This window comes from Neophocaena asiaeorientalis, unplaced genomic scaffold (genome assembly GCF_003031525.2).
Source record: "Neophocaena asiaeorientalis asiaeorientalis breed wild unplaced genomic scaffold, Neophocaena_asiaeorientalis_V1.1 scaffold123, whole genome shotgun sequence".
Lineage (NCBI taxonomy): Eukaryota > Metazoa > Chordata > Mammalia > Artiodactyla > Phocoenidae > Neophocaena > Neophocaena asiaeorientalis.
The window spans coordinates 14,404,145-14,431,915 of record NW_020173666.1 but is presented as its reverse complement, the minus strand read 5'-3'; the positions used below and the strand labels follow the sequence as shown (position 1 = coordinate 14,431,915).

General features: G+C 42.3%; 1 protein-coding gene across 1 annotated transcript in view; it reads left to right on the top strand.

Moving 5' to 3' along the window:
* The window catches only part of PRKN (parkin RBR E3 ubiquitin protein ligase), a 1,231,166-nt gene that overhangs the window by 1,031,073 nt on the left and 172,322 nt on the right, over window positions 1-27,771 (top strand). Inside the window, exon 8 of the mRNA XM_024747998.1 lies at window positions 13,046-13,107. Within this exon, the coding sequence (XP_024603766.1) occupies window positions 13,046-13,107 (62 nt within the window). The remainder of the gene's footprint in view (window positions 1-13,045; window positions 13,108-27,771) is intronic.

Sequence of the window (27,771 nt, the reverse complement as noted above, 5' to 3'; positions counted from 1 at the left end):
AGCATAGAGAATGTTTCCCATGATGGAAAAGACAGAAAGAACAACTGAAGGAGGAACTTGTGCTTAAGAAAATTGAGAACAGAACAAAGAACACACAAACATTTTGTGTCCTTAGATCTCCAAACACTTCTATATATAATCTCAGAGTCACTGTCAGGAGTCCTTGAAATATCATAAAGAAAGAACAGAGTTCAGTGTTCTGGAGATGGATTTTTTTAACTTTTCAAAATGAGGAAAGATTGAATCTCAAAAATTGAGAAGCAGTGAGTTTGATGTCAGTTTCAGCCATCAACTACCCAAAAAAAGTGTGAGCACTTATAAGCATTATGAGCTAGCTCAGAGTCACCAAAGCTGAAATGTGGAAGAAGTCATATGAACCCATTGTGAAACTTCCTGACCTTGAAGTGAGAGCTGGACCCTGGGTTGCAGAGGTTGAGCTGGCAACTGGAGACAGATGGAAGGCACACATAGGGGTTCTGTTGAAGCCGTCAAGTAACTGTGGAGGAGAGAATTAGAACAACAGACTGAAGATGACAGAAAGACAAAGGGACAAAAAAGAAATGGAGAGGGAAAGGAATGGATGAAAGAATAGTAAAGTGAATTTCACAACTTAAGGGAGAATTGTTTTTAAAATGGTGGGTTGACGTAATGTCAGATACTACAGAGAGATGGAAGGGAGCAGGAACTGGGTGAGGGCCATTGGCAGTAAGTCCTGAACTAAGCAAAGGAGTCCTGCCCTAGGGCCCTCTCTGTTCCCCCATCCCTTTCGCTAGGAGCCCACAGGTCCTGAGCCCTGCCTGGGTTCAGAATTCCCTGCATAAACAGCCCTGAGACCCTTAACTGGCTCTGTCTTCCTGAAAGCAATGGCCAACAGGTAACTCATGGTGGGGGGTGGGTTGTGGAGCTTGAACCTATGGGCTCCACCATATAGGTATGTGAGGGGCTCTTCAAGAATATAGGAACCCAGAAGTAGAAGGATGCGACTTGGCTGTGCCGGTATAGCCAGATTCAAGAGCAGACCTCCAAGGGGTCTGAGAGTTCCAAGTCATCACCTTCCACATCCTCATACAGCTGTATTTGTCAAAGTAAAAGGGTGAAACATATTTTATTTATTTATTTTTGCGGTACACGGGCCTCTCACTGTTGTGGCCTCTCCCGTTGTGGAGCACAGGCTCCGGACGCGCAGGCTCAGCGGCCGTGGCTCACGGGCCCAGCCGCACCGCAGCATGTGGGATCTTCCCAGACCGGGGCACGAACCCGTGTCCCCTGCATCGGCAGGCGGACTCTCAACCACTGAGCCACCAGGAAAGCCCCAAAACATATTTTTTAACAGTTTTTTAGTTTGATTTACAACTTTTAAATATTCAGACAAATAATATTCAGACAAAGTTGTTACACTTTCCCTGGACCAACAAGTTAGAGGTCTGTTCTAGGGGTAGACCTGGCTCTTGGGTCTCAAAATCAGAGTGGGCATTCGAATGCTTTATCAGTAGGGTGGAAGGAAACCCACCAGTAAGATGTCAGAAGTAAAAGGTGGAAGTGAATGTTGCAAGTGTGAGAACTCTCATCTAAAAAGCCTGACTTTGCAAACAAAGAGAATATGCCTCTCAAAGCCTTTTTGGAACAAAGCACCATAAGGTCACAGGTTTGGTCTGTCCGACCTCAGGTTCCCCAGCATCTGGTCAAATGTCTGACACTAAATACATGAATGAGTGTGGCAGCAACAAATAAACAGGAGTCTTCCCGCGTACTACATTTGAACGTGAATATTGCCAACTACAAGGTCAAATCAAAGAATAAAGGGAGGGGAAATGAACATCTGGATGCTTCCTATAAATTTTCACATATATTACAGATCACTTCAGCCAAATGGGTATTTTCCCCAGGAAAGAGAAGGTTAATAAGGGTTTAAAAGGATTGGATATGATCTCTATCACAGACCTAGAGCTAGTATCTAGAAAGATCCTTCTAACAACAACAATGTTTCATTATTAGAGTGGAATTCTTTCACTGATCCTCTGATCCCTGTCACTGGAAATCTTGAGACAGAGTCTATAATGTAGCTGGCAGAGGTGTTACTGAAGGGAATTCTGTACCAAGAGGGAGGTTGTTTTAGAGAGACTAATCACTAATAGCTCTTTAAAAACTAAGATATTTTTGTTCTTTAATACATGACTATGTATTACGTAAATCTGTCTTTAATCATTGCAGAAATTAAATGCCAGCAAGTCCATAAAATCTGAGAACTAGATCTGATTGTCGTTGGTATAAACGGAATAATCAGAGTGCCTCTGGCAGTTGTGTGGCTGTCTTAAGGAAAATATTTTGACATTTCCACAATGGTCTGAGTAATTGCCTATCAGGGTGGCCCCAATCTGAACCAACTCAGCAGGCCTGGCCTCTATCTCCCATTGATAACAGAGCCCAACTCTTGCTGAAAATTAGCTTTATGTTGACAAGGCCAGTAGGAAATGAAACATTTAAAGAACTCTTTCTTGTTTCAATAGTGGTATACTAATATTTTGTGTTTAAAAATTCAACCTTGTGCCCTGGGGCAATAGACTTTCACTCAGAGGTCCTGAAAGTGTGCCATACAGGCTTGTGTAGTCACTTATTTTCCAGTGTTCTTGCTCAGGAAAACCAGAAGGCAATGCCTTTCCCTCTTAATTAATTTATTCACTCAGCAAGTATTTATTGAGTATTACCCTTGTGCTGGGCCCTGTGCTCATTCTCAGGTCCTAGATAAAGCAGTGAGCAAGTCTCCATCCTCGTGGAGCCTGTCTGTATTCAGGGTAGGAAAAGCAGATATTGACAAATAATTACACACATAGTTAATGGAACTGTGCCATGTGTTATACATATGGGCCCTCAAACTGCTTTTTTTATATTTATTTCATTTATTTTTTATCTTATTTATTTATTTTGGCTGTGCTGGGTCTCAGTTGCAGCATGTGAGATCTTTAGTTGCGGCATGTGGACTTCTTAGTTGCAGCATGCAGACTCTTAGTTGTGGCATGCATGCGGGATCTAGTTCCCCAACCAGGGATCAAACCCAGGCCCCCTGCATTGAGAGTGCGGAGTCTTACCCACTGGACCACCAGGGAAGTCCCACAAACTGCTTTTTAAATCAATTTAATAAGTTGTCATTGATGCAAGCTTTATATGTGCACCAACACATTTAAGTTGAATGTATTACCTTTTTTCAAGAGTATGATGATATACAATAAGACTGTACAGACTGGCTGTACCACCAAAGAAAGCCCGTGTTTGTTACCAAGTCCAAGCTGTACTGCTCACTGCACAACAGGCCAATAAATCAAGAGACAAAGTGTTAGGGCAAGGAATAGCAACTTAATTTGGAAAGCCAGCGAGTGGAGAAGATGATGGACTTGTGTCCCAAAGAACCATCTTACTCAAGTTAGAATTCAGGCTTCTTTTATACCTAAAGGGGAGAGGGTGTGGCTTGTTGTTGCAAACTTCTTCTGGCCAGAATTCTTTGTTCTTGCAGCTGTCCATGTAGGTTTGGTCACAATACTCCTATAAACCTCCAACAAGACAAGTGTTATCCTCTGTTCTGCAACTTTTTATCTCTATGTGAATGGAAAAGTGTTATACCTTTAAAGGTCAGAGCCTTGAGAATGAGCTATCCTGTATATTTCAGGCTGTAGGCAACATGGCAACATTCTTTAACAAAAGGTGCAGGGCCAGCATGACTAAGCGCAGGAAACAGAGCACAAAGGTTAGAGCTAAAGAAATGGATTCAATATGGAGTCAGGTTTGTTCTCTGTTACGTGTTCATTGTCCCTTCCTATTTATTTTTTTTATGGTCACTCCATATGAACACTTAAACCTTTGAAATTCTGATTTGCTTTTGTTTTTTGTTGTGTTTAGATTTTTGATGTCTCTACAGTAGTATATTTTCTCCCCCAAACACAAGAAATGTACTCAGGTTAATCAGACTAACTTATTAGTTTGAGGGTGAAAATAATGTAGTGTGTAAAATTCCGGACTTGTGGCATTTTTATATACAGATCTAACATCCACTTCTGATAAGCCACCCTCACAGGCAGAAAGTAGTTTGCAGTGCATAGTCTGGGATTTAGAGGTAAAATTTCAAGGTAGAACTCTCTGTTACTCAGCTCTGTCATTTACTTTACTTACAACCTGGGTATCAAAAGGCAAGTAACCTTGAATATTACAGAAGAGCTACAAGTAGAAAACAGAGCCCCTCCCTCCCTCGCCCACAAGGAAAAACAGATCAGCTCTGGTTAAACAGCTCTGGTTAAACAGATCAGCTCTGGTTAAACAGCTCTGGTTAAACAGATCAGCTCTGCTTAAACAGCTCTGGTTAAACAGATCAGCTCTGGTTAACCAGCTCTGGTTAAACAGATCAGCTCTGGTTAACCAGCTCTGGTTAAACAGATCAGCTCTGGTTAACCAGCTCTGGTTAAACAGATCAGCTCTTCTGTTTAACTGATCTGTCAGTCAGTTCTCTTCTTTGACGGAGAATATTCGTTTTTAAACCACAGCTTGTTTGCCATAATCATCCATCTGTTGATTGTATACTCAAGTAATGTCCTCACTGTGTGTCATGGCTGACTCAGAAGGCTAAGCAGAAGCTAGATTAAACAGTTGCTAACTGTCCTTTTTGTCGGAAATTTGAGTTAGGTTCCCTTTTGCATGTTTGGATAAGTGGAGGTGCTCGGGGATCTGCGGCTTAAGTTATGTGCATTATTGCCTCTGTTAATTCACCTTATAAGTCTAGATATGTAAAGAGAGCAACTTGAAATGACCAGTGAGATTAAAAAATTTTTCCAGCTAGTTCAAAGGTAAAAATATGTCATAAAGCTTTATGATATCACATGAAGATATCAAATTGCTTATTTATTATTTTAGATTATTATAGTGAATAAATGAATTAATAATTAATAAAAAGGCCACAGATTTAAAGCCTTAAATGTATACTAGCCATGCACATACCTACTGGATCATCTCTTATCTTCAGCACATTGTCGTAATAAACCTCAATTACTTAATCGGATATTGAACTCCCTTAGCAAAATTAGCCTCTAAATATTGAGGGTTTGGTTAAAAAGGTATTTTTGAAACAGCAGCAGAACAACTTTGTCAAGTACGGTCTCACAAGTACTCCTGTATTCCAGAGACGCTCAAAATAACAGCTACCATTCATTAAGAGCCTACTATGTACAAGGAGCTGTACTAGGTAATATATATACAAACATAGAGATACACACACACACCATTCACAACAACCCTGTAAGTTGTATACTCTTACTCTCCTTTTTACAGGTAGAAAATGAAGGCTTTAGAGCTAACACAGTATCTTTGATCCAAGATAATAGAGCTACTTAGTAGTACAGGTAAACAGTCCCTTCATTTCCTTCTCCTCTTCTTGCTTCACCACTGTTTCTCACTTCCTCCTGGGCCAGGTACCTGGGGTGTGGGCCAGGCTGGGGCTGAGAACACCTCCACCCTCACATGTAGGGTAAAGAGAGTGTGTAATCCACTCACTGAGGGAGAGAGGAGAGCCAAGGATAACCAGGAAAATGCACACATCTGGGGTGGATGCTAATCACCCTTCTCTAGGCATGTGCGGAAGGACTCTGTGTCCTGAGGTGCATGTCTGTGCCTCACATATTCTCGATTTTATACACAGTCTTCATTCACAGAGATGTTACCATTTAGTGCATTCTTTCAATCCAGCTAGATTTGTGAAGTCTTCTCGGGCAACATTATACTTCTTTTCCTTTTCGTATCACACCAGAAACAGTGCTGGACACAACACTGATGCTTAGCTTATTTCTTCAGCAAATTTATTTTCAAGGAAAGACTTCGAAAACAAATTAAAATGCCTAGGGTACTACATGTTATACAACTCATTGTTTCTCACTCTAAAACCATTGTTTAATGTGCTTTCCAAGTAAATTAAAGCTTCATATTTGCCCTCCAAGAGAAGCCATGGTTTCTACTTTCTAATCTGCGCAAGACTAGGAAGAAGTGATCGTCTCCCCATCATCAGCTTCAAAACCCGCCATCTGAGAGAGTCTCAGGCTTTTACTTGGGAAATCACCTGCTAATGTCAACAGATCATTGAATTTCTTCTTACAGCAGAAATGACTTAGTGTCTAACCCTTATTTATTACTAGCTAGCATATAGCTAGCTAGTTGTTGCAGAACTAGAGCATCAACCCAGGCCATGATGACGATACGTTGTTTTAAAAGGCGTGAAGCCCCCAATTTTGATAGTTGATATAAATATATATCAAATATATATATCAAATATTTATTCGAACATGTTACACATGTAATAGGAACTGAGGTAAATAGGCCTTTAATGTGAGGGTATGTGTCAGTCTGACAGGGAGTTGGGTTGTGTTTAATGTTTGCTGTAGTTGAAAACGCCAGTGATGCCAGATTCATCTAGTTTTCTTGATTTTTGTCTCCGCTCCTGACTTCGGGCTTCCCTAAGCACTCCTCCTCAGAGAGAATCTGTGTCTTGAAGCTCTTTCAACTGCCACCCACTGTCATTTTACTGGAGGTCTATTGGTATGTGGTAAGGTTAATTGGTGGGGGGCGGGGGCAATAGTGATCTTCTGATTAATTCTCAGTCTTCTAGTGGGTCTGTTTCTTGGGTCTGTGACCCTCATGAGTATTTCTCCAGTGGTACAGGGATTTGTCCTTTTTTTCCCCTGCCTCCTACTCTCTCCCCCACAGGTAGCATTCTCAGTCTATGTCCTTGAAGCCCAGATTCCTGTGGACTGTTCTTCCCCCATTTGGTGAGACAGGCTGGGGTTAGAGGAGTGCCCTTCTCCCATAGCTCCAGGGTAGGTGTTGGCAAAGTCCTTCCCCAGGAGGGCAGACCTTTGCTATGGAGAAGGCTCTGGACACTTTTCACAATGCTTACTCTTCCCCTCCCTCTTCCAGTGCCACAAGGGGATCCTCACCTTTCGAGGACCTGATGGATTTCTTAGAGATAAAGATCGGGAAAATCTGTAAGACCTCGGCCCCTAGAGTTTCTCATTCTCACACTAGTCCACACCCCATTTTATAGCAATTCATCAAAATTACTGTCTAAATGTTTCTACCAGTTTATTGTTCCAGCAACTTCTGCTTCACATAAGCAGATCAAGTTGTGACTCACTGGACTTGCCTGTCTCTCCAGATATCAGGGAGGTGCTTTTCCCTGTGACATCAGTTCTGTGATTGGGCCAAGAAAAGTTATTGATTTTCAGTTTGCCCAGATTTTTCTTATTATAAGGATGGGAGTAAAAACTTCCAAGCCCTTTACATGTTAGAACTGAAAAGAAGTAGTCTTGACCTTTATTTCTTAAGACAATAAATCATGTAGCAATTATTTCAACTAGCTGCTTCCCTTTTAAATAATTAAAAATTTTAAAAGAAATAGCAACAGTCAATAGATACGGAGATGCCATTAATATCATCAGCAATAAATTCACTTTCTCATTTTTTTGGTCATTTCATCCTGCTTTCCATACATTCAAAACTGCTGCTTGAGGTAAAGGTGGTGATTATTCTTAATAAAGGAATTGGCATTTAGAGTAACCAATTTATTCAAGAGCATATAGCTAGCTAGTTGTTGCAGAACTAGAGCATCAACCCAGGCCATGATGACCATACCTTGTTTTAAAAGGCGTGAAGCCCCAATTTTGCTATTTCCCTGCTGTAATACATACCTCCAACTGCTCTATTTTCAAGTGGTGACAATGGCCGCAGGCTATTCTTTTGAGAAAATTGGATGAAAGGAGAAGGAGAGAGAGAGGACGGTAACTCTCTGCTCAAGGCTGGATTTTTGCTGAATTTTTAAAGGGGAAGATTTGAATACATATGTAGTTTGAAGTGAACAAGCTGCAGAGCGGCAGAGTTTGAGGAGAGTGAGTGAATGCTGAGTTAGACCATAACGAGCTGAGAGGGGACAGGTTAGGACAGATGACTAATGACTCTTGTTTTGAAGAGGAGGAACCATTTCCCCTTTTATCCTGGAGGAGTAGAGATGGAGGATACAGAGGGGTTGTAACTGGGAAAGGATATGAAGTTAGGGGTGGTACACTTGATAGTGGCCCCAGGGTGGCGGGTGGGCGTGCGTGCGGGGTTCTCTGGAAGGCTCTGAAAGTCTGAAGTAGAGAACGGGTACAAGATGTTCACTGGGGTATGCACCTGGGAAGGGAGAAGGGGGCAGGATTGGGCTGAATAAGAAGTTGAACTGCCATGCAGGCCCAACAAAGCCTCAGCCCACCAGCAGAAACTTGGGAGCAAATGTTGCCCAACAGCAGCTCATGTTGGGATAAAACAGATGGGCGGGTCCACCTCCCCCTCACCCAGTCAGCAGATTCAGGGATCCTGGGGGAGACGTGACCTCAGGCGAGGCGGCTCTCTGCAGCTGAGGAAGACCAGACTGCAGGCCAAGGCATCTCTTGCTGTCCTCCTGCAGCTCGGCCACAAGCCTTCCTTGCAGGGGGTCTGGGTCCCGCATCTCCATGTTCACCACAACTGCTCTATATTTTTAGACTTGTGTCAAGTGAGGTCCTATTTTGAGAATGAAGTGTTAAAGGTTAATTGAGAAGAATGGTGATGATTTGAAAGAGTCCCCAAGGGAGAGGGGAGAGGTTGCTGGCCAAAGACAAGTGATAGAAGCAAGTTGCTTGACAGTGAGTGGACCCCGAGTCTGCAGTAGCACATGCTGAACAAGGATGCAGCTTCAGGCAGATGGTCTGAATTTCTTTTAGAAGATATTCTAGTCCCATTTTACTATACTAGCTGTGACTGGCAGAACTGGAACAGAGGAAGGAAAAACAGGTGGTGATGTTTACCCAGAGCTGGATATTGGCAAAGAAGGTACAGTAGAGGTACAAAGGAATCATGGATCCTAAGCATCACTGACATCTTCACATGTGGGGTTCAGGCTGGGGAGAGAGGTTTGAGGTCAGACAAAGTCTGCTTGACCAATAAGCAAAGTACACACAGGGCTGGAGGTCAGAGCTGGACCCTCTGGGGAGAGGAAAGAGGAGGGGTGGAGGAGGAGCCCCTCCCAGGAGCCACAGTCACCGAGCTGGGTGGGCAGTGACCACGCGGCGGATGACTCACCCATGGAACAACTACTGTTGAACAGCTCATCCAGCCAGGCCGTGTTCTAGGCATGGCTGATAGAGCAGTGACAAAATAGCAGTGGTCCTGCACTTGTCGCCTTTGCATTTCAGCAGCAGGAGAGAGAAAACAAAGTGAATGTTACATTGGAGCTGTAGGTTAGAAGATGATGAGAGCTATGGAGAAAATACAACAGTGATGGGGATTTGGGGGGATATAGGTAGGCTACAGTTTCACCCAGGATGGTTCTGCGAGCCCTCACTGAGAAGGTGACATTTGAGCAGGGACTTGAAGGAGGCAGGGAGTGCTGCATGCAGATATCAGGGTCGAGAGCTTTCCAGACAGAGGGAGCAGCAAGTGCAAAGTCCTGGAGACAGAAGCCTCCCTGGGGTGGTCAGAGCCAAGAGCAGGTCAGCGGGGCTCAAGTGCAGTGAGCAAGGGAGAGAGAAGGCTCAGGGGCTACACAGTGAGCCAGGCAGTGGAGGACCTTACATAGGCCAATGAGGGCCTTGGAGTTGACTCTTGGTGAGATGGAAAACCCATGGCGGATGGCATGATATCCAACGTACATATTTTAACAGGAGCCTCTTAACTGTTACCTTTTTTATAAATTTATTTATTTATTTATATTTATTTTTGGCTGTGTTGGGTCTTCATTTCTGTGTGAGGGCTTCCTCCAGTTGTGGCGAGCGGGGGCCACTCTTCATCGCGGTGCGCAGGCCTCTCGCTGTCGCGGCCTCTCCCATTGCAGAGCACAGGCTCCAGACACACAGGCTCAGTAGCTGTGGCTCACGGGCTTAGTTGCTCCGCGGCATGTGGGATCTTCCCAGACCAGGGCTCGAACCCGTGTCCCCTGCATTCGTAGGGGATTCTTAACCACTGCACCACCAGGGAAGCCCCTTAACTGTTATCTTGAGAAGAGACTGAATGACGGGGCAGCTGATGGCTGCACACTGTCGAGGACATGATGTGGGCCAAGTAGACAGCAGTGGCCTCAAAAGATGATCCATTGTCGTGTGTGTGGACCCTGTGTGAAGAATTTGGAAGAATTCAAAGTACACCATTGACCCCTGTCCTCACGCGGTCTTCATCTGCCCTCCTTCCCACCTCCGGGAACTTTTCCCTCTCTCCCTGCGCTACTGCATTCCACGTTCATGTCTTGCATTTCTAGTTTTATTTTTAAAACCCGTTTCACACTAGCTTTGTATCAGTCCATTTCCCATGCTGATGTTCCTGTGATGAGCACGGTTACAGATACCCCTCCCTGGTCTTAAATAGCTTGACCCCTTACAACTCTTCCCTTCTAACTCTATGCCATCTCTATCCTTGTTTTTTATAGTTTATTGCATCCACCAGGTGTTTCAGGTAATTAGTTAGTCTTCTGTTAAAGATGTTTATATTTGAGCTATCATTGACATCAATCCTCTTAGTTATATCTTAGGAGAATGTTAAAATACAAATTCTGAAAATAGGCTAATTTTCAATTCTGTTTTTTATTTTACCTAGCATTAAAATAAGTCAAATCAGTTTTTCTCAAGTGGGAAGAATGCTAAGGACCACTTGTAAAGGAAAAAAAAATCCTCTAAAACTGTTTGAATGAAACTATTTTTTAATGGTATTTCTTAAATATGTCTAGATATAAATTTAGAAAGAAACTTTTTATGCTTATACAACTAGAAGACCCAAATGAAAATGTATAAATTAAATATAAATGAAAGCACAAAACCAAAAGTATTCAAATTAACTCTATGAATTTAATATGGCAGATGCTGTCATCTGACTGAAACTAAGTCAGTGCTTGGGGTACAGACAGGGCCCTGAGCGGTCTGATCTTAGCCTGCCTATGACCCTGAGCTTGGGGAACCTCAGTTCTGCCACCTCTCCTGTGCAACTCCTCCCCTCATATACTTGGCACCAAACCACGGGACCCTCACTTGTTGGGAATTTGACCCTGGAATTCTCGCTGCCTCTGTTCCTTTCCTTATTAGTTGCATAAAACTAAAATATGCCTCCTTGCTCCCAAGGAGATCTAAAACTCAAGAACTGACAGGACTCTGAATTTCCACAGCAGTTTTTGGTTGAATGGCAGCCAGTCAGATTGTCCAGAATATACCTTTACTAATTGTTTAGATCAGAACAGCAACTCTGAAATGAACAACTTCTCAAAAAGAACCACAGTCTGCAAGTCTTCGTGGCCTCCAGTGGGAGAAAAACAGTGTCTCTTGCAAAGGTCGGGATCTGGCTTTCCTTCTTTGTAGTATTGGACATGCGTGTGGCAATTAATTTACTAGATTTTCCACCAAAATATTCACCTTGGGATTTCCGTTTATTTTCTTGGACTCTTGTCAGGTGGTGACATCACCTGTTTACATTTTGTTCATATTTGTAAAATATTTTTTGTATTACCTTAGTGAACATTTACCAACCACTTTCTCAGGGTATGAAATGCAATAATGTCGAAGACGAATATATATTGAATATAATAACAAAGACTAAATCTCCGTTCCGGCGTTTCATACGACCACAGAGTTTCAGAGTTGGAACTAACTCAAGTCAAATTCATCTCTAAAATATTCTGCATAAGTAGTCATTTACCCTCTGTCTGGAAGCCTCCGGTTACTGGCTTATAAGGCAATGTATTCCATTTTTAAATTAGAAATTTATTCATATTGAACCCAAGTATTCCTGCTGTAATTTTACCTGTTCATTTTAATTCTACCTTCTAGAATAATGCACACATCTAATCCTTCTTGCAAAGGATAGCTCCTTCACCCTGCGGAGACAGTCGCCTCCCTCCACGGCCCACCCTCCCCCAGGCAAACGTCCTCAGTACTTTCCACGTTCTTACATCACAATGTGGAGAAATGCCTCAGCCTCAGCGGTTGCTTTGGCACATTTTCATACAACCCATTTTCCTTAATAGAAATGTCAACAGATTCTGTCATTCATAGATTTGATCCCAAAGAAACAGGTTTTTATATCAATTCTGTTTCCAGAGTTTATATTATAAATGACTGCAAATTAATACTGTGGAATAATTCTATTTAAAAGGCAGGGGGCTTCCCTGTCCCAAAAAAAAAAAAAAAAAAAAAAAAGGCAGGGATGGAACACATTTTAAGTGATAGCTAGTATGCCCTGGCATAGATAGATATATAGATAGATAGACAGATGTATATACTTATGTATACATATGTATATGTATATATATGAGTATGATTTATTTATTTACTTATTTCTTTTTACAACTGAAAAAAGAAAATGTGAAAGCTTGCATAGGCTCTCACTGTCTGGGTAGAACTAGCAGATCATGGGCACAAGACTGCCCTGGCCCCCTTCCCAGGTCTTTTCCGTAAGAGACACTTTCCAAACGGAAATGCAGCATCTTTAGGGCCTTGACAAATCCTCCTGGAAGAACCAGGCGAGATTCTGAACTATAGCCGAATCCCATGAAGACGGGGCATCCAGATGCCCCATCTTCATCCTTCACTCTCGATGTGCAGAAGCCCAGCTGGGAGGCTGAGGAAACAGGATGTGATAAATAAGTGAAATGAACCTACATGTGCCAACTCCCCATCTCTGGCCCCATGAAATCCTGGCTCTATATTAGGGACAAGTGACATGCTGGGCAGAAATGACACAGTGTCCTAAGGCCCCACAAAGGCCAGGTCACAATCAGGAGGGGAGAAAAGGCCTGGCCAGGGTCACGTGTGGCTCCTTCCTAAAGAATCACAGTGAGGGGCAGGCTGCAGGCAGAGTGCCCTCGGGCGTTTGCTGTCTGGAGGTTGGTTAGACTGTTTTGCAGGTAAGCATTTGTGTCCTCTCCCAAAGCGACACTGGTCACTGGTAGTCATAACTGCAGTGAGGACATAGTACTGCACAGAATGGGAATAACACGTTGGTGATTAACTCTTCTTCCCAACAGCTGGCTGCCCCAACTCCTTGATTAAAGAGCTCCATCACTTCAGGATTCTTGGAGAAGAGCAGGTGAGTCAGCCTCTCAAAAGCTATGCCAGAGTGTTGTGGAAGATAGACAGTAATGAGGCCGTTTAGGCTCTCTCCGGGGAGGCCAGGGGTGTCTCCTGACCCTCAGCGCCTGAAACGGGAAAGGGAGCCATGCAGGAGCTATGTGTGGGAACACTCTTTCCCTCTTCTATCCATCAGGCCTGACAGGTTATTAATTGGTACATCTGCTACCTGCCAGAGCAGTAAGCAGGTACAACGTAGTGGCAGATAAGCAAATAAGTGCCGAGATGAATTATGCCTAAGAGATCGAGCATCACAGACAGCCCTGATTTGATGTCTGTAGGTGGATGTACAAACTCTTTTCACCAGAATTTTCTATTTTGTGTGTTACCTGTATTGCACTTCAGCCGCCTTGTCTATGGATGTGAACATGTGACTTATATACAAAAGCTGGCCCATTTAAAGTTGCTTATTTAAATGTTGCGTTGTGCTCAGTGAAACATGTCAGGTTCTAAGTAGATGTGTTAAGTTCATAATTCAGAGTGCTAAATATTACCTAGATGTATATGTATAAACACACGCACACACACACACTTGACCACCTAAAAATAAACCTCCTAATCCTCATACGGAATTACAGGCTCCGTATTATTATTATGTTAAATCTGATGTCAAGCTGTCCTTGAAATACTCATGCCATATAGTTTACAGCATGCTAGTTGACCTATTTTATACTCTCGTATTGATTTTTACTCGCAAAGGTGGTCTTTGCCCGCCCTGACCAGAGAACATGCAAATGGAGACGTGACAGCTCAGTTTTGTCAACAGATTTTTGGTTTGTGTGTTTTCGTTTGGTATGTGTATGTCGCAAAGTTGGACTGCCCATTTCCAATATGAGATTTCAAAAGGGGGATTAATTAGGGGAGGATGAAAGGCTGGAGTCATTTCCAACTCCTTGAATTAGCAGGTTACAGTGTGCCTCATCCATGTTTTCATGCTGTAAATTTCCAGAATAGAGAGCACGGACGTTTATTCAAATACAAGCAAAATCAATTATCCTCCATTGCAGGTAAGAGCTGCTAACAGACCCCAAACATACCTATTTATGAAAACACCTGTATCTCACAGCTATTTTCCTGTGAAAGCCTGAGAGATTTCTTATAGCAAGAATCATTGATGGTTACCCTGAGATTTCTGCTCAGGTAACGGAAGCTTCTCTTCTAACTTGTACCAATATTTGCAAATTGTTTCCATGTTTGTTTTAGAGTCATTGGGTGATGAGTAAGGAAAAATGCAAACTATAATCATCTCCTTAGAGTGGCATAAAATTCAAGCCACTTTGCATTTTCTTAGACATTTAATCAAGCCATAATCAAAATCAATATTACTCTGATCAGTTGTGCTACATGGCCACTTGATGCATCACAGCAATATTGATTTTTATTTCCTGAAAAACCACATTTCCTTCCTTCCTTCTTTCTTTACATTCGATGAATACTTAACTGTGCACCTGCTCGTGTGCTGTATGCCATTCTTGTTTACAGGGACAGAGGAGTGAAAAAGAAAGCCCTCTCAGGCTCCCATTCTAGTTGAGGAAGGCTATTATGTTACATGCACACAGACATGTTCAGTAGATAATATGCTAGATGGTTATCACTGCCATGGAGAAAAGTAAAACCAAAAAGAAGGATAATGAGTGCTGGCGGTTGGGGGATCTGAGATTTTATACAGGGTGGTCAGGAAAGGTCTCACTGAGGCAGGTGCTAGGTGCATGAGGACCTCAAAGGTGCGAAGGGAAGCACCATGGTGACATCTGGGAAGAGGTTCCCAGGTAGAGAGTAAAGTGAGTACAGAAGCTTTGAAGCAACCATATGTAATGCTTATTTTATGTAAAAAATATTATAAAATATAAGTTGTGGTTGGAATAAAGCGGGAAGAAATCCAGGAGCACGTAAAGTGGGAGCCAAAGGAACAAAGCATGTCCTGATCAAGCAGGATGCAGATGGGCAGTGAGCCCTGGAATTTGAAACTTGGAGGCCATTGTGACCTTGACCAGTGGACTGGTGAGGGTGAAAGTCTGCCTAGATTGGGTTCAATGGAGAGGGGAAAATCTAGATACCTTTTTTTTTTTTTTTTTTAATGAATTTAGCTAAATGAAAACAAAGAAATGAGGTAGCTGTGGGTAAGGGATGTGGCATCAAGAAATTTTTCATTTTTATAGAAAAAAATGCCATGTTTATGTGCTGATGGGAACGATTCTGCAGAGGAACAGGGAGACTGACGATGCAGAGGAGAGGGCAGAACTTCAGGAGCAATGTCCTTGATTCGACAACTAGCAGAGTTAAGGTTTGGCCAGAGACGAGAGTGGAGACAGCTCAACCTCGTAGCAGTGGGAAAAGCAGAATATGTAGGAAGATTTTTGCTGCTGTTTCTCTTTTCTTGGTGACACAGGAAGCAAAGTCATCAGTTGAGAGGGGAGATGGGGGAAGAGTTTTATAGAGATAGGAAAGGATGATGAAAGTGTCATTTAGGAGGCTACGGAGTGAATAAGTGTAAGAAACGAATGAATTTGGAGCGAGATCAATCAGCCTGACTGTTTTTCTGTCACACTGAACTGTGTAGGCTCAGATGCAGCCGAGGCAGAGGGTCAAGTTTAACCAGCCACATGAGTAAAACAAAAACAAGAGAGAGGCAAAGGAGCTCTTTGCTGCGCAGACCTAAGGGAGTGAGTATAATGACTGAGCCTGAGATTTCAGCTGGGTAAGCAGAGAAGAGGGATGAGGGGAGAAAGGGATGGGGAAGAGGTGGGAGGACCCACCGGCTACAGGTCCCAGTGGGTTCAAGGAGTCTTTGGAGTTTGGGTTTTAGAAGGGTTTAGCTGGAAAAGTAGGTGTTGGCCGAAGAATGGAATACTTGACATTGAGATTGTGGAGGTGGTGCAGTGACTGGAAATGACAGGGTCAGGGGAGGGCCAGGAATGTTGCTGGCTGAGTTAAGGTAGCCGACGAGATGACTGCAGAAGTTGAGGGCATGGACTTAAAAGGCCAGGGTGTTGGAAGTATGGCCCATGTGGACACTGAGATCCTCCAGAACTGTCACCAGAGCGGACTTGGAGAGAGTTCTGGTGAGTCAAAAACTGAGGCTTCTAGAAACAGGACAGGGAAGGGAGAGAGAGACTGAGGGAGGTGGGCATCAGTAGCTGACTGCAAAGGAGAAATAGGGCACAAAGAGCGGTTTGAAAATCCCAGCTGGAGAGTTTTAGAAGGAGAAAGGAAAACTGTTCTACTTGGGGTGTTGCAGGTCAATTTTCGGTGGTGCAGAGGGTGCAGTGGAGAAAACATTTGAGGGGCTGCAGGGGAAGCAGTGTCCTGAGGTGTGAATCAAGTTCAGTGAGGGAAGAATGTGAGAAAAACACTGAGTGTAAGTTACAGGGCACTTACTGCTGACTGACTCCGAGTCCCCAAGCTCAGAGGCAGGCGTTGGGGCAGCTGAAGGACAGGGTGGGGAACAGGGATGGACAGAGCTGTGTGTAGGACTGAGGGTCAGACCGGAGAGGTGACAAGGGAGCCAAGGATCTCTCGGTGATGGATACAAACAGGTCACATCAGCTAGGGATATTTCCGTGCTGATGAAACATGACAAAACGTAGTGGCCTCAGGGCAGATGGTGGCACGAAGTCCGGAGAGGGAGCAGAAAGTTCCAGCCCCACCGCTCCTGCCAGTGGGGGTGGGCAGCCCTTAGCCGGAGCTGCTGAAACTCTCAGGCTGTCTCTGGATGCTTGAGACAACTTAGATTACTTGACGAAACAAAATTTTTTATTGTGTGTTACAAGTTCCCTCGGACAAATCATTGTAGTCTCTAACTTGGCTTTTCGGTTTGTCAAAAAGGAAGAGTAATGCTAGGTCATCTCTTAGAACTTCTGTAAATAAATTAAGATTGCAAAGTAAGTTGCAAATATTAAGTACTACACTAAAATGTTTCTGATTTAAATACTGTTCACACTCTATCAATAGACTGAACGAGTAGCAGCAAAAGTAGACACTAAAATCAGTGTAACAGGGAACTATATTCAATATCCTGTAATAAACTATAATGGAAAAGAAAAAATAATAAAATAAAGTAAAATCAGTGTAACATCCACTTAAAAGTGAGTTGATAAAACCTGTACAGATACTGGTTAATTACTGAATTCATTACTGGATGGTAGAGATGCTGACCAGTATCTAATTTCTTTGTCTGTGATTCCTTTCTGTTTTCATTGACCTTGAATAGGCACTTGCTTTTTGAGATCTGGATTAAAAGTAAATCATTATAAACACTATAAATCATTACCTTCCTAAAATAAAAATGCAATTAAAACTCCTTGGAATGTAACATATTACATTTACTTTAGCTCTGGGCCCTGTTGCTGATTTGTGTTTACGATTCACGTTCATAAAGCACCTTTCATCCCCCTCACCCACACCCACCAAGGCCAAACTACTTGGCAAAAATATTATCACACAGCTTTATCATAAAGCTACTCTAAATTTCTCGGTGATCCCTAAAGAAGACAGGTATGATATCTGTTAAGTCCCCAGGATTTGGAGAGTCTTCAGAAAAACTGCATTTCAGACGTACTTCCACTTTTACCAGCTTCCTCCTCTTTGGGTTTAATCACCAGAATTTTAAGGAAATAACCTTCATTTATTCAACAAACATTTCTGAATACCTTTTGTACTGTTATTGTGCTAGGGTTGGGTAAAACGTTAAACAAGGAAGTCACAGGTACAAATCATGATAAATGCTAAGATGTAACCTATTTTGGATAAGAAGTCAGGACCTCTGAAACATGAAAGTTGACAGGACACCCACCATGGAGTGAGCTACGGTCACGGGGCTTAGGGGAGAAGAGCCTTCCAAGCAGAGTAAAGCACATGTTCCGTAGCCCCAGAGGAGGTGAAGAGCTTGCTTAGTTCAAGCCACTAAATAAAATTAATGTGGCTGGAAAACAATGAGCAGGAGGGACCGTTATGAACGATAAAAACCACCTACACCACGTGGGCCATGGTCCAGAGTTCGGATTTCATTCTAAATTCAATGGGGAATCCTTAAAAGTTTAAAAAGGGGGGCTGGCATTATCCAAATTACATTCTAAGAATGTCAGTCTTGTTGCAATATGGACACGGTCTGGATGAAAATGATTGGCAGAGGAAACAGAAAGAAGTGACTATTCAGAGGTAGAATTAAAGGTCGTGGTGATTGATTAGCCAAGAGTCAGGGAAATGAAGGAATCCTACAGCTCTATTTACTGAGATGGGTTTGATGGTAGGAAGGTGAAGATGAAAGCTTGGAATCAGGGTTCAATTCTGGATATCTTCGATATGACTCAAGCATTGAGAAGGAGACAAGTCGGGATTTGGATGTGTGAGTTGGAGCTCAGAGGAGAGGGAGGTCAGGGGTCAGAGACAGATAAATTTGGAGTTGCTGGCATGTAGGTGGTATTTTAAATCCATGGTGGTTGCGAAAAGTAGGTAAGAGAGGAGGGACCACGGATGAACCCTAAGGAACGCCAGCATTTGGAAACTTGGTAAAAGAGTGGCAGCCAGCAAAGGAGACCAAGAAGGAGCCTCAAGTTAAAGGAGTAGAAAATCCAGAGATGTGTCATGATGGAGCCAAGAAAGGAAGTGTTTCCCAGAGGAAGAAGTGGCTGTTTACGTGAATGCTAATGAAAAGCTGAATAAGATGAGGTCGGCCAATTGTCCTTTGCATACGGCAACGTGGAAGTCATGGGTGGCCGTAACGAGCAGTTTTGGTGGAGAGTTGGAGGCAAGAGGCAGATTTTTATGGGATGAGGAGTCAGCAGAAGCAGAGTCAATTTCTTCTAGAAGTTTTGTTATGAAAAGGAAAAAGGAAATGCAGCAGTAGCAGGAGGGTGCTTTACAGACTGAGGAGGCTAGAACTTGTTTTATGTCCATCGAGATGATCCAGTAGAGATGGATTATTTGATGATTCAAGAGATAGATGAGCTAGCTAAAGAAGGGAAGTACTTTAGAAGGTGAGAAGGGTTTGTTTTGGATCCACAGCAAGAGGGAGTAATTGACCCTTAACAGGGATAAAGCCACTTTCTTTGTTGTAAGAAGACAGAAAGGAACAGGTGAGTGTGGGTGCAGGTATGTTGGCAGGTGTAGTGATGCGGAGGGGAAAGTTGGCGTCTAATGGCTCCATTAAGGCAGACACATTTTTCACTGCTGCATCTTCTCCACATAGATTTCTTGACACATAGAAAATGCTTAGTCTGTTGGTGGGCATGTAAATTGATACAGCCAGTATGGAGAACAGTATGGAGGTTCCTTAAAAAACTAAAAATAGAACTACCATATGACCCAGCAATCTACTGGGCATATACCCTGAGAAAACCTACTACTGGGCATATACCCTGAGAAAACCATAATTCAAAAAGACACATGCACCCCATTGGTCATTGCAGCACTATTTACAATAGCCAGGTCATGGAAGCAACCTAAATGCCCATCAACAGATGAATGGATAAAGAAGATGTGGTACATGTAGTAATGGAATATTACTCAGCCATAAAAAGGAATGAAATTGGGTCATTTGTAGAGACATGGATGGACCTAGAGACTGTCATACAGAGTGAAGTAAGTCAGAAAGGGAAAAACAAATATCATATATTAACACATATATGTGGAATCTAGAAAAATGGTACAGATGAACTGGTTTGCAAAGCAGAAATAGAGACACAGATGTAGAGAACAAACATATGGACACTAGTGGGGAAGCGGGGTGGGGGTGGGATGAACTGGGAGATTGGGATTGACATGTAGACACTAATATGTATAAAATGGATGACTAATAAGAACCTGCTGTATAAAAAAATAATAATAAAATAAAAATTTTTGAAAAAAGATGCTTAGTAAATATTTGCCCAATAAATGAATACCTCATTCGTGACTTCTGTCTTCTTAGTGAAGTATGAAGTAAGATGTCCAGAGAGGAAAGTGGTGGGATATGAGCAGTATAGGAAGAAAGAAGAGAAAACATGCTACTAGAGAAATATAATACAATCATGAAGAAGTTGTAAATGCTCATTTGAAGTCTGTGATGAGTAATTTAAGAGAAAGCAAGCAGTGGCCAGGGAGAAAGTATTAGGTCAGTTCATGAGAATTCTCAGTGAAGTTGAAGAATTTAAGCCATGTCCATACTTCAGTAAGAGCACCAGGAAAGGAAAGACAGGAGATGATGGTTGGAAAGAGACATATTTGGAGTTTGGATTTCAGAGGTGGTACAGTTTCTCATGATGACAAGGCCCAGGAATGAATTGTAACAGTAGAAGAATTGTTTTGAAAAGGTCCCCAGAGATGAGAAGGTAAAGGAACTGAAAGAAGAGGTTGATGGATGGACAGTTCAATCCCTAGGATGATGAGAAGAATAGGGGCAGAGATGAAAATCATGAACTAGAAGCTAAACTCCCAAGAATGAGGGGCTTATCCACCTATGTCCATTGCAGGTGGTGGCAGTGGGGAGAGGACAGCGGTACATAGCCAGATGGCATAAGTTTCAGAGGAGCAGTGGGGTGGGGTTTTGCAGGAGAGAGGGGAGCAAGGGTTTAGGAACATCAGTGAGGAGCCTGGAGACAACCAGCTCCAACTCTGGCTTTCAGGTGTGTACACCTGAAACAAAAAGCAGCCTTCACTTTAGAGGGTTGCGAGGAGATGGACCAGTTTCAGTTAAATCGGGTAGGAGAGAGAAACCTTTGAAAAGCCTGATTATACGGGAGAGCTTGTTCATTGTGGAGCAGGAATTCCAGGGGACAAAGAGAAAGGGCTTAGGGGAGAAGGGAGGCTCCTATTGGAGAATATCGAGACCTTTATGGGAATGAGAATAGTAGGGGATGCCTAAGTCTCAGAAGTCCATAATGATGTGAGGCATGATGGAATGAATTCTGATGACCTTTGAGGGAAGTAGGTACACAACCAGGCCACCTGGCTGTTGTCACCTCACCTGGCTGTTGCCGTCTCACCTGGCTCTTATCATCTCAAGTGTGTCTCTTGGGCATTAAGGCAACTTACTTGGCCTTCACTTCAGAACGTTTCCTTGGTATCATAGGCTTGCTGACACCAAGGAAAGATAGTTGTAAATGTAAATCCATGTAATATAATCGAGAAGATCATTTTTTTAATTATTTGGGTCATCAGAGTTCAAATCAATTCATTAAATGTGCAGTGGAAATAACCCGTTTCATTGCCTCAAATTGAAGCCTTACACAAAACTTCCAGATGATGATATGTCACTCTTCCCCTTCCATTGGCCTCATAATCACCTTGAAACCAGTATAGTTGCCTCCAGACCGGAGGATGACCAGAAGGGAGAGATGTGAGCATCCCGTGTTAGAGAAGCAAAGGCCGGGAAGAGACAGGGAGGAGGGGGGTGCAGGTGGCAAAACCACACCCTCTCAGGGAAGTTCCATTTCTCTGAGGGTGAGGCTCTTGGATTTGGAGACTAACAGCACTGCTCACAACCACTTCTCAGGGACTATAGTAAAGGGTAAAATAATTTGTGCCCACAGACAGCCTTGCCCTCTGCCAAGGGCCCCATCAGGAGGTGTGCGTAGCAGACCCGTTTGCAAAGCTCCCAGAAGTCTCTGAAGTCACGCCCTCAGTAGAAACTCCTTCAAGGAAAACGGTTTGCAAGTATCTGCTTTCACAGTCTAACCCTTCCTGTGGGGCACTGCATGGCCCACAGCATGGAGAAGGGACAAACAAGTCAATCGGTTTTGACCTCCTTTCCGGAAGATTCCACGGCTACTAGAAGTTGAGATCTTTTTTGGCATCATGTCGTCTGAAACATCTGAAAAAGAAAAACCTTGTAAATTGCAATCCAGGATACAGTCTGTTGCTCTAATTATATTTCAGGTGTTGTTTGATCTGTTTTCTCCTGGCATTTAATTTCAGCCATCCTAATGATGTTTTTTTCTAGGCGATGAAAAAGGTCCAGCCCTTTCTCTAGCCAGTTTACTTCATCAGTCAATGACAGACGTCCAGGGATGAAAAGTACATTATTAGCAACAAAACTGAGAATACAAACCACAATGGTGACAGGCACCTCCACAGGGGCTGTCACCAACTTCCCGGGGCTAACTGCTTGCACATGAAGAAAACTAAGATTACTGAGAATTTAAGGAGTGTTTTTTAAAATTCTAATACATATAGGAAATAGGGTATTCTCTACTTAGCACTGGGAAATAGATTAATCATAAATTCATGTTCCTCTAAAAAGTTATTTTAGACTTCGTTTAGCCAAAGAAGAAGTGCTGTAATAAACCGTTTTTCATTAGTTTCTAAATGATAACGAAGGAATAGTGAGCTGAATTTTTGTTAATAAAAGGGAGAAAAAGAAAGTGGAGGCAGCTTGGTATCGGGGAAAGGGTGGTCTTTTAGAGCCACAGCACTGAGTCCCTGCCCGTGTGAACCACAGTGAAGGACTGAATGTCTTTGTGACTCAGTGACCTCACCTGTCACTTCTAGGACAGACGGAGAGTGAAATGCATAGGCAAAGTGTGGGCACAGTCCTTGGCACAGAGTGGTAATTCGGTGAATGGTATCTCTGATGGGGATTTCTCTCCTCCAGGGGGAGAGCAGGAGACAGGTCCTGGGAGGGAATCCCTGGGTGCTTGTGGCTAAGACCTCACAGAAGCCAGAATTTAGTGGGGGAAAAGCAAGAACAGCCTGTGTAGGGGGTTGCTTTTGTAGCTGTACCTGAGTGCCCCCAAAAGGATACTCTGGAAAATTCCATGGCAGAACACAAACAGCCCCCTTCCCTGCACAGAGGATTTGAAAGGCTGCCATGGATTGCTGACAAGCTCCACCTCATTTTGACAGAACATTTGCCTGTTTTCCCAGATTTTAGTTTTACCTAAGTATGCCTGTGCTTCATATTTGTTGCAGTTTTAAAATTTAGCTTCCTTCTTGCTGTCTTTTCTTAGGAAAGCATGCGAATTAAACATCACGATGAGCCGTTTGTGCCCTCCTACATAGGACAGGCCTTTTGAGTAGTTTTCCAGCAGTGTGGGGTATTTGGGCCCAGTTCCTCCCCAGCCTGACCCCGCGGGTCACCACTTGCACTTAGCATAGAGACAGTGGCCAGCAAGGAAGGGGAAGCTAACTGGCCTCCGTGGGACCCGGGACCTGGGACCCTGGCTTCATTATAGAACATTATTCTACCCAACCCAACTCCTCCAACTAGCAACAGACCACCAAAGTGCAACCTCTATTTGCTTATGCTCTCCCCTGACTCATTTTTAGATTCTTAAAATATGAGTTTATTGAATCTTCTGTGAATTTTATACTTTAAAATGAATATATCCTGTTCTTAAGAGAATCCATGAGCATACACACAAAAACTGAATAATTTATTCCCCAAATAAATAAAATATAAACCATACAAATGAGTTGAGATTTTACCTAGATAAGTCATCTAACAGAATGTATTTTCACTATAATCTGACAAAATGTAGGAGGAACTTTTTATTTTTTTCTTAGGTACAGAACAGTATATGCTTTGTTAATATTAACATTTATTTTTAAAAATTTTTGCAAATACCCTGTCATCTCTAAATTCTCTTAGTTATCTGTCTGTGGAGTATCCACTTTATGGAAGTATATCTAGAAATTTGCAAACTAGTTTTATTAACAGCTTAAACAGCGTAAGTTGGCTATACCTATCTACACGTACACAAGCACACACATAGACACTCACTGTGCTTCCAAAGACAAACAATGCCTAAGTGATTTTTAGAGAATTTACTGCTTTTGAGCTCACCTGAGAATGGACTCCATACAGACCTAGTTCATGTTATAAATTAATCCCATTCCTCCAAGTTAGTTCTATTTATAAATGCTATTCAACAGTGATAAGTAAAAAAAGCCCTAGGAAATAACACAAGTACTGTCAAAGGATCAGTCGTCGTTCCTTTCCACCATTTGCAGTCCATTTATCACTTTACCACTATTGTGTGTATTTTACACTCAGATGAGTACAGACATTCTGCTGTACTTCATGCTAACTTGTCACAACTCTCCAATAAGTATATAGTATGTTTCCTCTAGTGCACTCTCAACTTTGTGCCAGTAAGTGGTTGAAAGGAATCTATGAAACTGTGGGTCTTATCTTAAAGAAAACTACATAAGGATCCCTGCTAATAACATATAATGTAATTACATGTCTAAATTGTTTCCTTAGGGTATTAAACTTTCTGTGAATACTAGAACATTATTGGTCTAGGTCAAATGTTTTTCTTAAACATTTCACAATGTTAAAAAAAAGAAATGCATTCAGTAATTGTAGGTTTTGATTCAGATGTTGTGTGTACTTTTTAATCAGAAATTACCAGACATGTAAGCTAAAATATTTGTCTTCCTTTAGAAAAGGAATTGTAATATAGATTGAATATAATAAAGTTATTTCTTATAAATTCCTTAGTTAATGAATGGAAAGAGGAACATAGTTTACACGTTCTGTCAGAATTTGAGACTGTAACACATGTAGTCAGCAAGAATTTCTATAGAGTTTAGTGCACTTTGTCCATAGGTTAATAGGTTAACTTCTTCCTAGAAAAAATATTATCGTAGTAATAAAATTGCTTAACTAAATTAAATAGATAGGTGATCTGTCATCAAATCAGTAAATAGCTAATGACTTAAGATCAATTTATTTAAACTAGAAAATAATTTATGTAGGTAAACATCATCCTATACCACTCTGTTATTAATTCCCATTGCCATTGATTATTTTATTAGAATTCTTCAAGAATGGAGTTAAATTTTATTAATTCATTCTACAACTATTGTGTACCAACTATGGACAAGATAGTGTGCTGAACTCAGGAATACAAATGCGTGAAGGAAAGCGGGGAGTGCAGAGGGTCTACAGGAAGGCCTGAGGGGCTGGAGCATGTAGGTCCCATGACTCACAAAACCAGTAACCAGTCAAAGACCTCTGTCAGGACAAAGCCCCTCACTGAGTAAAGGGAAAGAGAACGTCCAGTTGAAAATGGGGTAACAGAGTTGGGAGATCACAGAAATTGAGCTTTCATATTTTTTAACACTGCCCAAAAAACCAAATAGGAAACTGTAGAGCCATTAAGAGCTATTCTGAATCCTTCTTCCTCCTAAAATTTCAGAACTAATTTCATGTAAAGGTGAGCGACAGAAAGGAACAAAGTAAAATCCCAACAGAAAAGAAACAAGGTCAAATGCCGCACAAAGTTTTTAAGAGGAGATGCAGAGGGAAGAGCAGAATATTGTCCTGAGAGACGGTGAGAGTGTATCAGCTGGTCATGCCCACCAGTTGGGTGAAAACTAAAATAACTATTCCAAAGGGAACTAAGTTATTAAGAAATTTCACAAGTACAAATAAATAGCAACGGACATAGTCTTAAAAGAAATAGACAGTGAAAAGAAAGAAAATTCTAAAAAATGAAAATAAAGTAAGATAAACCAACTTTACCCAACTTCTAACTCAGTCAAGAGAAGTTGACCGGTTTAGAAATTAGGTAAAGAAAATCCAATATATGTACACTAGAAAGCCCACAAGAAAAACATCAAAGCAAGAGAATGGAGCAAATACTAAAAAATTAAATTCAGTACAACTTTCCTGACGTAGCATGCATATGAATATTGATCAGAAAATGACCATCACCAAGACATATTCTAATAAAATTACTAGATTCTAAAGAAAAAGAAATCCTTTGGGCATCTGAGCAAAAAGATCAATTCACTTATAAAGGAAAAAAATAAAATCAGATTGTCATAAGCTTTGCCCATAACACTTTATATCAGAACATAGAGTAAGACATTTAAGATACCTGAGGGGGAAAAAATATGAACCCAGGACTTTATATCCAGCCAAACTCATTTTCAAGAATCAAGGCCCCAAATAAACTGTCACTGAGCAAGAATTCAGTGAACATTTTCCCAATGAGATCTTCCTGAGGAATTTATACTAGAGAACAAGCTTCAAACAACCAAAATTGCTGATCAGACATTAACATAAGGACTGGTGATGAGTATTAAGAGAGAGTGTGTGTGTGTAGCATTAAGATTACATGAGAATTAGGAGAAAGAAAGCATAGTATGAAATGGCCCTATGTCTCAACAATTTAGATACAGTATTATTGGAAAAATTTGGCAGGAGAATGGGTAGAGCACATGAAAATATATTTGAAGTTTTTAGTAATCACATTCATGGTGATAATATTGTCATTGTAAAATCATGGTGTGTACAATGTGAGCTAAAGCAAGTGAGCTATTATGGAACATTATTATTCTATTATTCTGTGCGTTCTTGAGAACCAGTGTAGAAAAAGGGCAACAGAGATGTAAAACAGAAAATATTAAGTAAAACTCTGTAGTTCTGAAATACCTACCCTCTTAGCAATTTTAAGTCTACAATATAGAATTATTAGCTGTGTTCCCCAGGCTGTACCTGAGATCCCAAGAATGTATCCATCTTGCAAAACTGAAACTTTGTACCCATTTTGGATAGGACAAAACAGAAGGTTAAGCAGTCCAGTGGTACAGAGCTGAGCGGAGGGGTTCAATAAATATTTATTGGAATCATTCACAGTGATACGAGGGGATGCTATGTGCCAAGACACACGGGGGTGGGAATGGAGGAATGGCTTGCTTCTTCATACAAGTCTGACCAAACCCCACCTGGCTTAAAGCCAACTTCCTGTCTGCTCTGCACGTACTGCTGAGTGCTGGTGCAGAAGAGCAGGCAACTCTACTGACCAGCTTCCTCTAAATTCATAATCGCTGTTCAAATGGGCTCTTAGTGCTGCCCCGCAATAATCCTGACTCCAAACATTCCCTCGCCTTTCTCATTCATACCTTTTCTGCTCACCTCAAATTCCCAAAACCTCCTTTGTCCGCACGTGGGCCGCAGCACTCTGCCCTCGTCCTAAGGCCTCACCCTCTACTCATCCTGTAGATCCCAGTCCCTCACCTATCCACGGCGTCATCAGTTGCCGTCCTCTTCTCACTCATTCCCTTCAGCCTACTAACACCCTGTTATTTCTCCATTTTCAAAAATCCCTTTACAGTCCCATAGCCCTCCCAGCTGCTGTCCCCCTGTCTCTGCTGCTCCTTTCAGTCAAACTCCTAGAAAAAAGTATCCACGCTCACCTCCTGGAATTTGTCTCCTCCAGTTCTCTCTTGACCCCACTCCCATAAGGCCTCTGGCTCCATGACTCCACTGAAATGGCCCCTGTCGAGATCGCAATGGCATCTCCATTTCTAACAACAGCCAGTGTTCAGTAATTGTCTTGTCTGCAGCCTTTGACACAATTTATCATGATACATACACCCTCCTTGAAATACTGTGTTCCCTTGCCTTCCAGGACACCTACATTCTTCTCATTTTCCACCTGCCTAATAGGCTGCTTCTTCTCAGTCTCCTTTGCTGGCTCCTTCTCAGCATCCCCACAAAGGTTGGGTAATCTCATCCAGTCTCATGGCTGTTGAGATAACACAGGGTCGTATTGTCAAATCAGACTTGCAAGAAGCGTAGATGTGGGCTTCCCTGGTGGCGCAGTGTTTGAGAGTCCGCCTGCCGATGCAGAAGACGCGGGTTCGTGCCCCGGTCCGGGAAGATCCCACATGCCGCGGAGCGGCTGGGCCCATG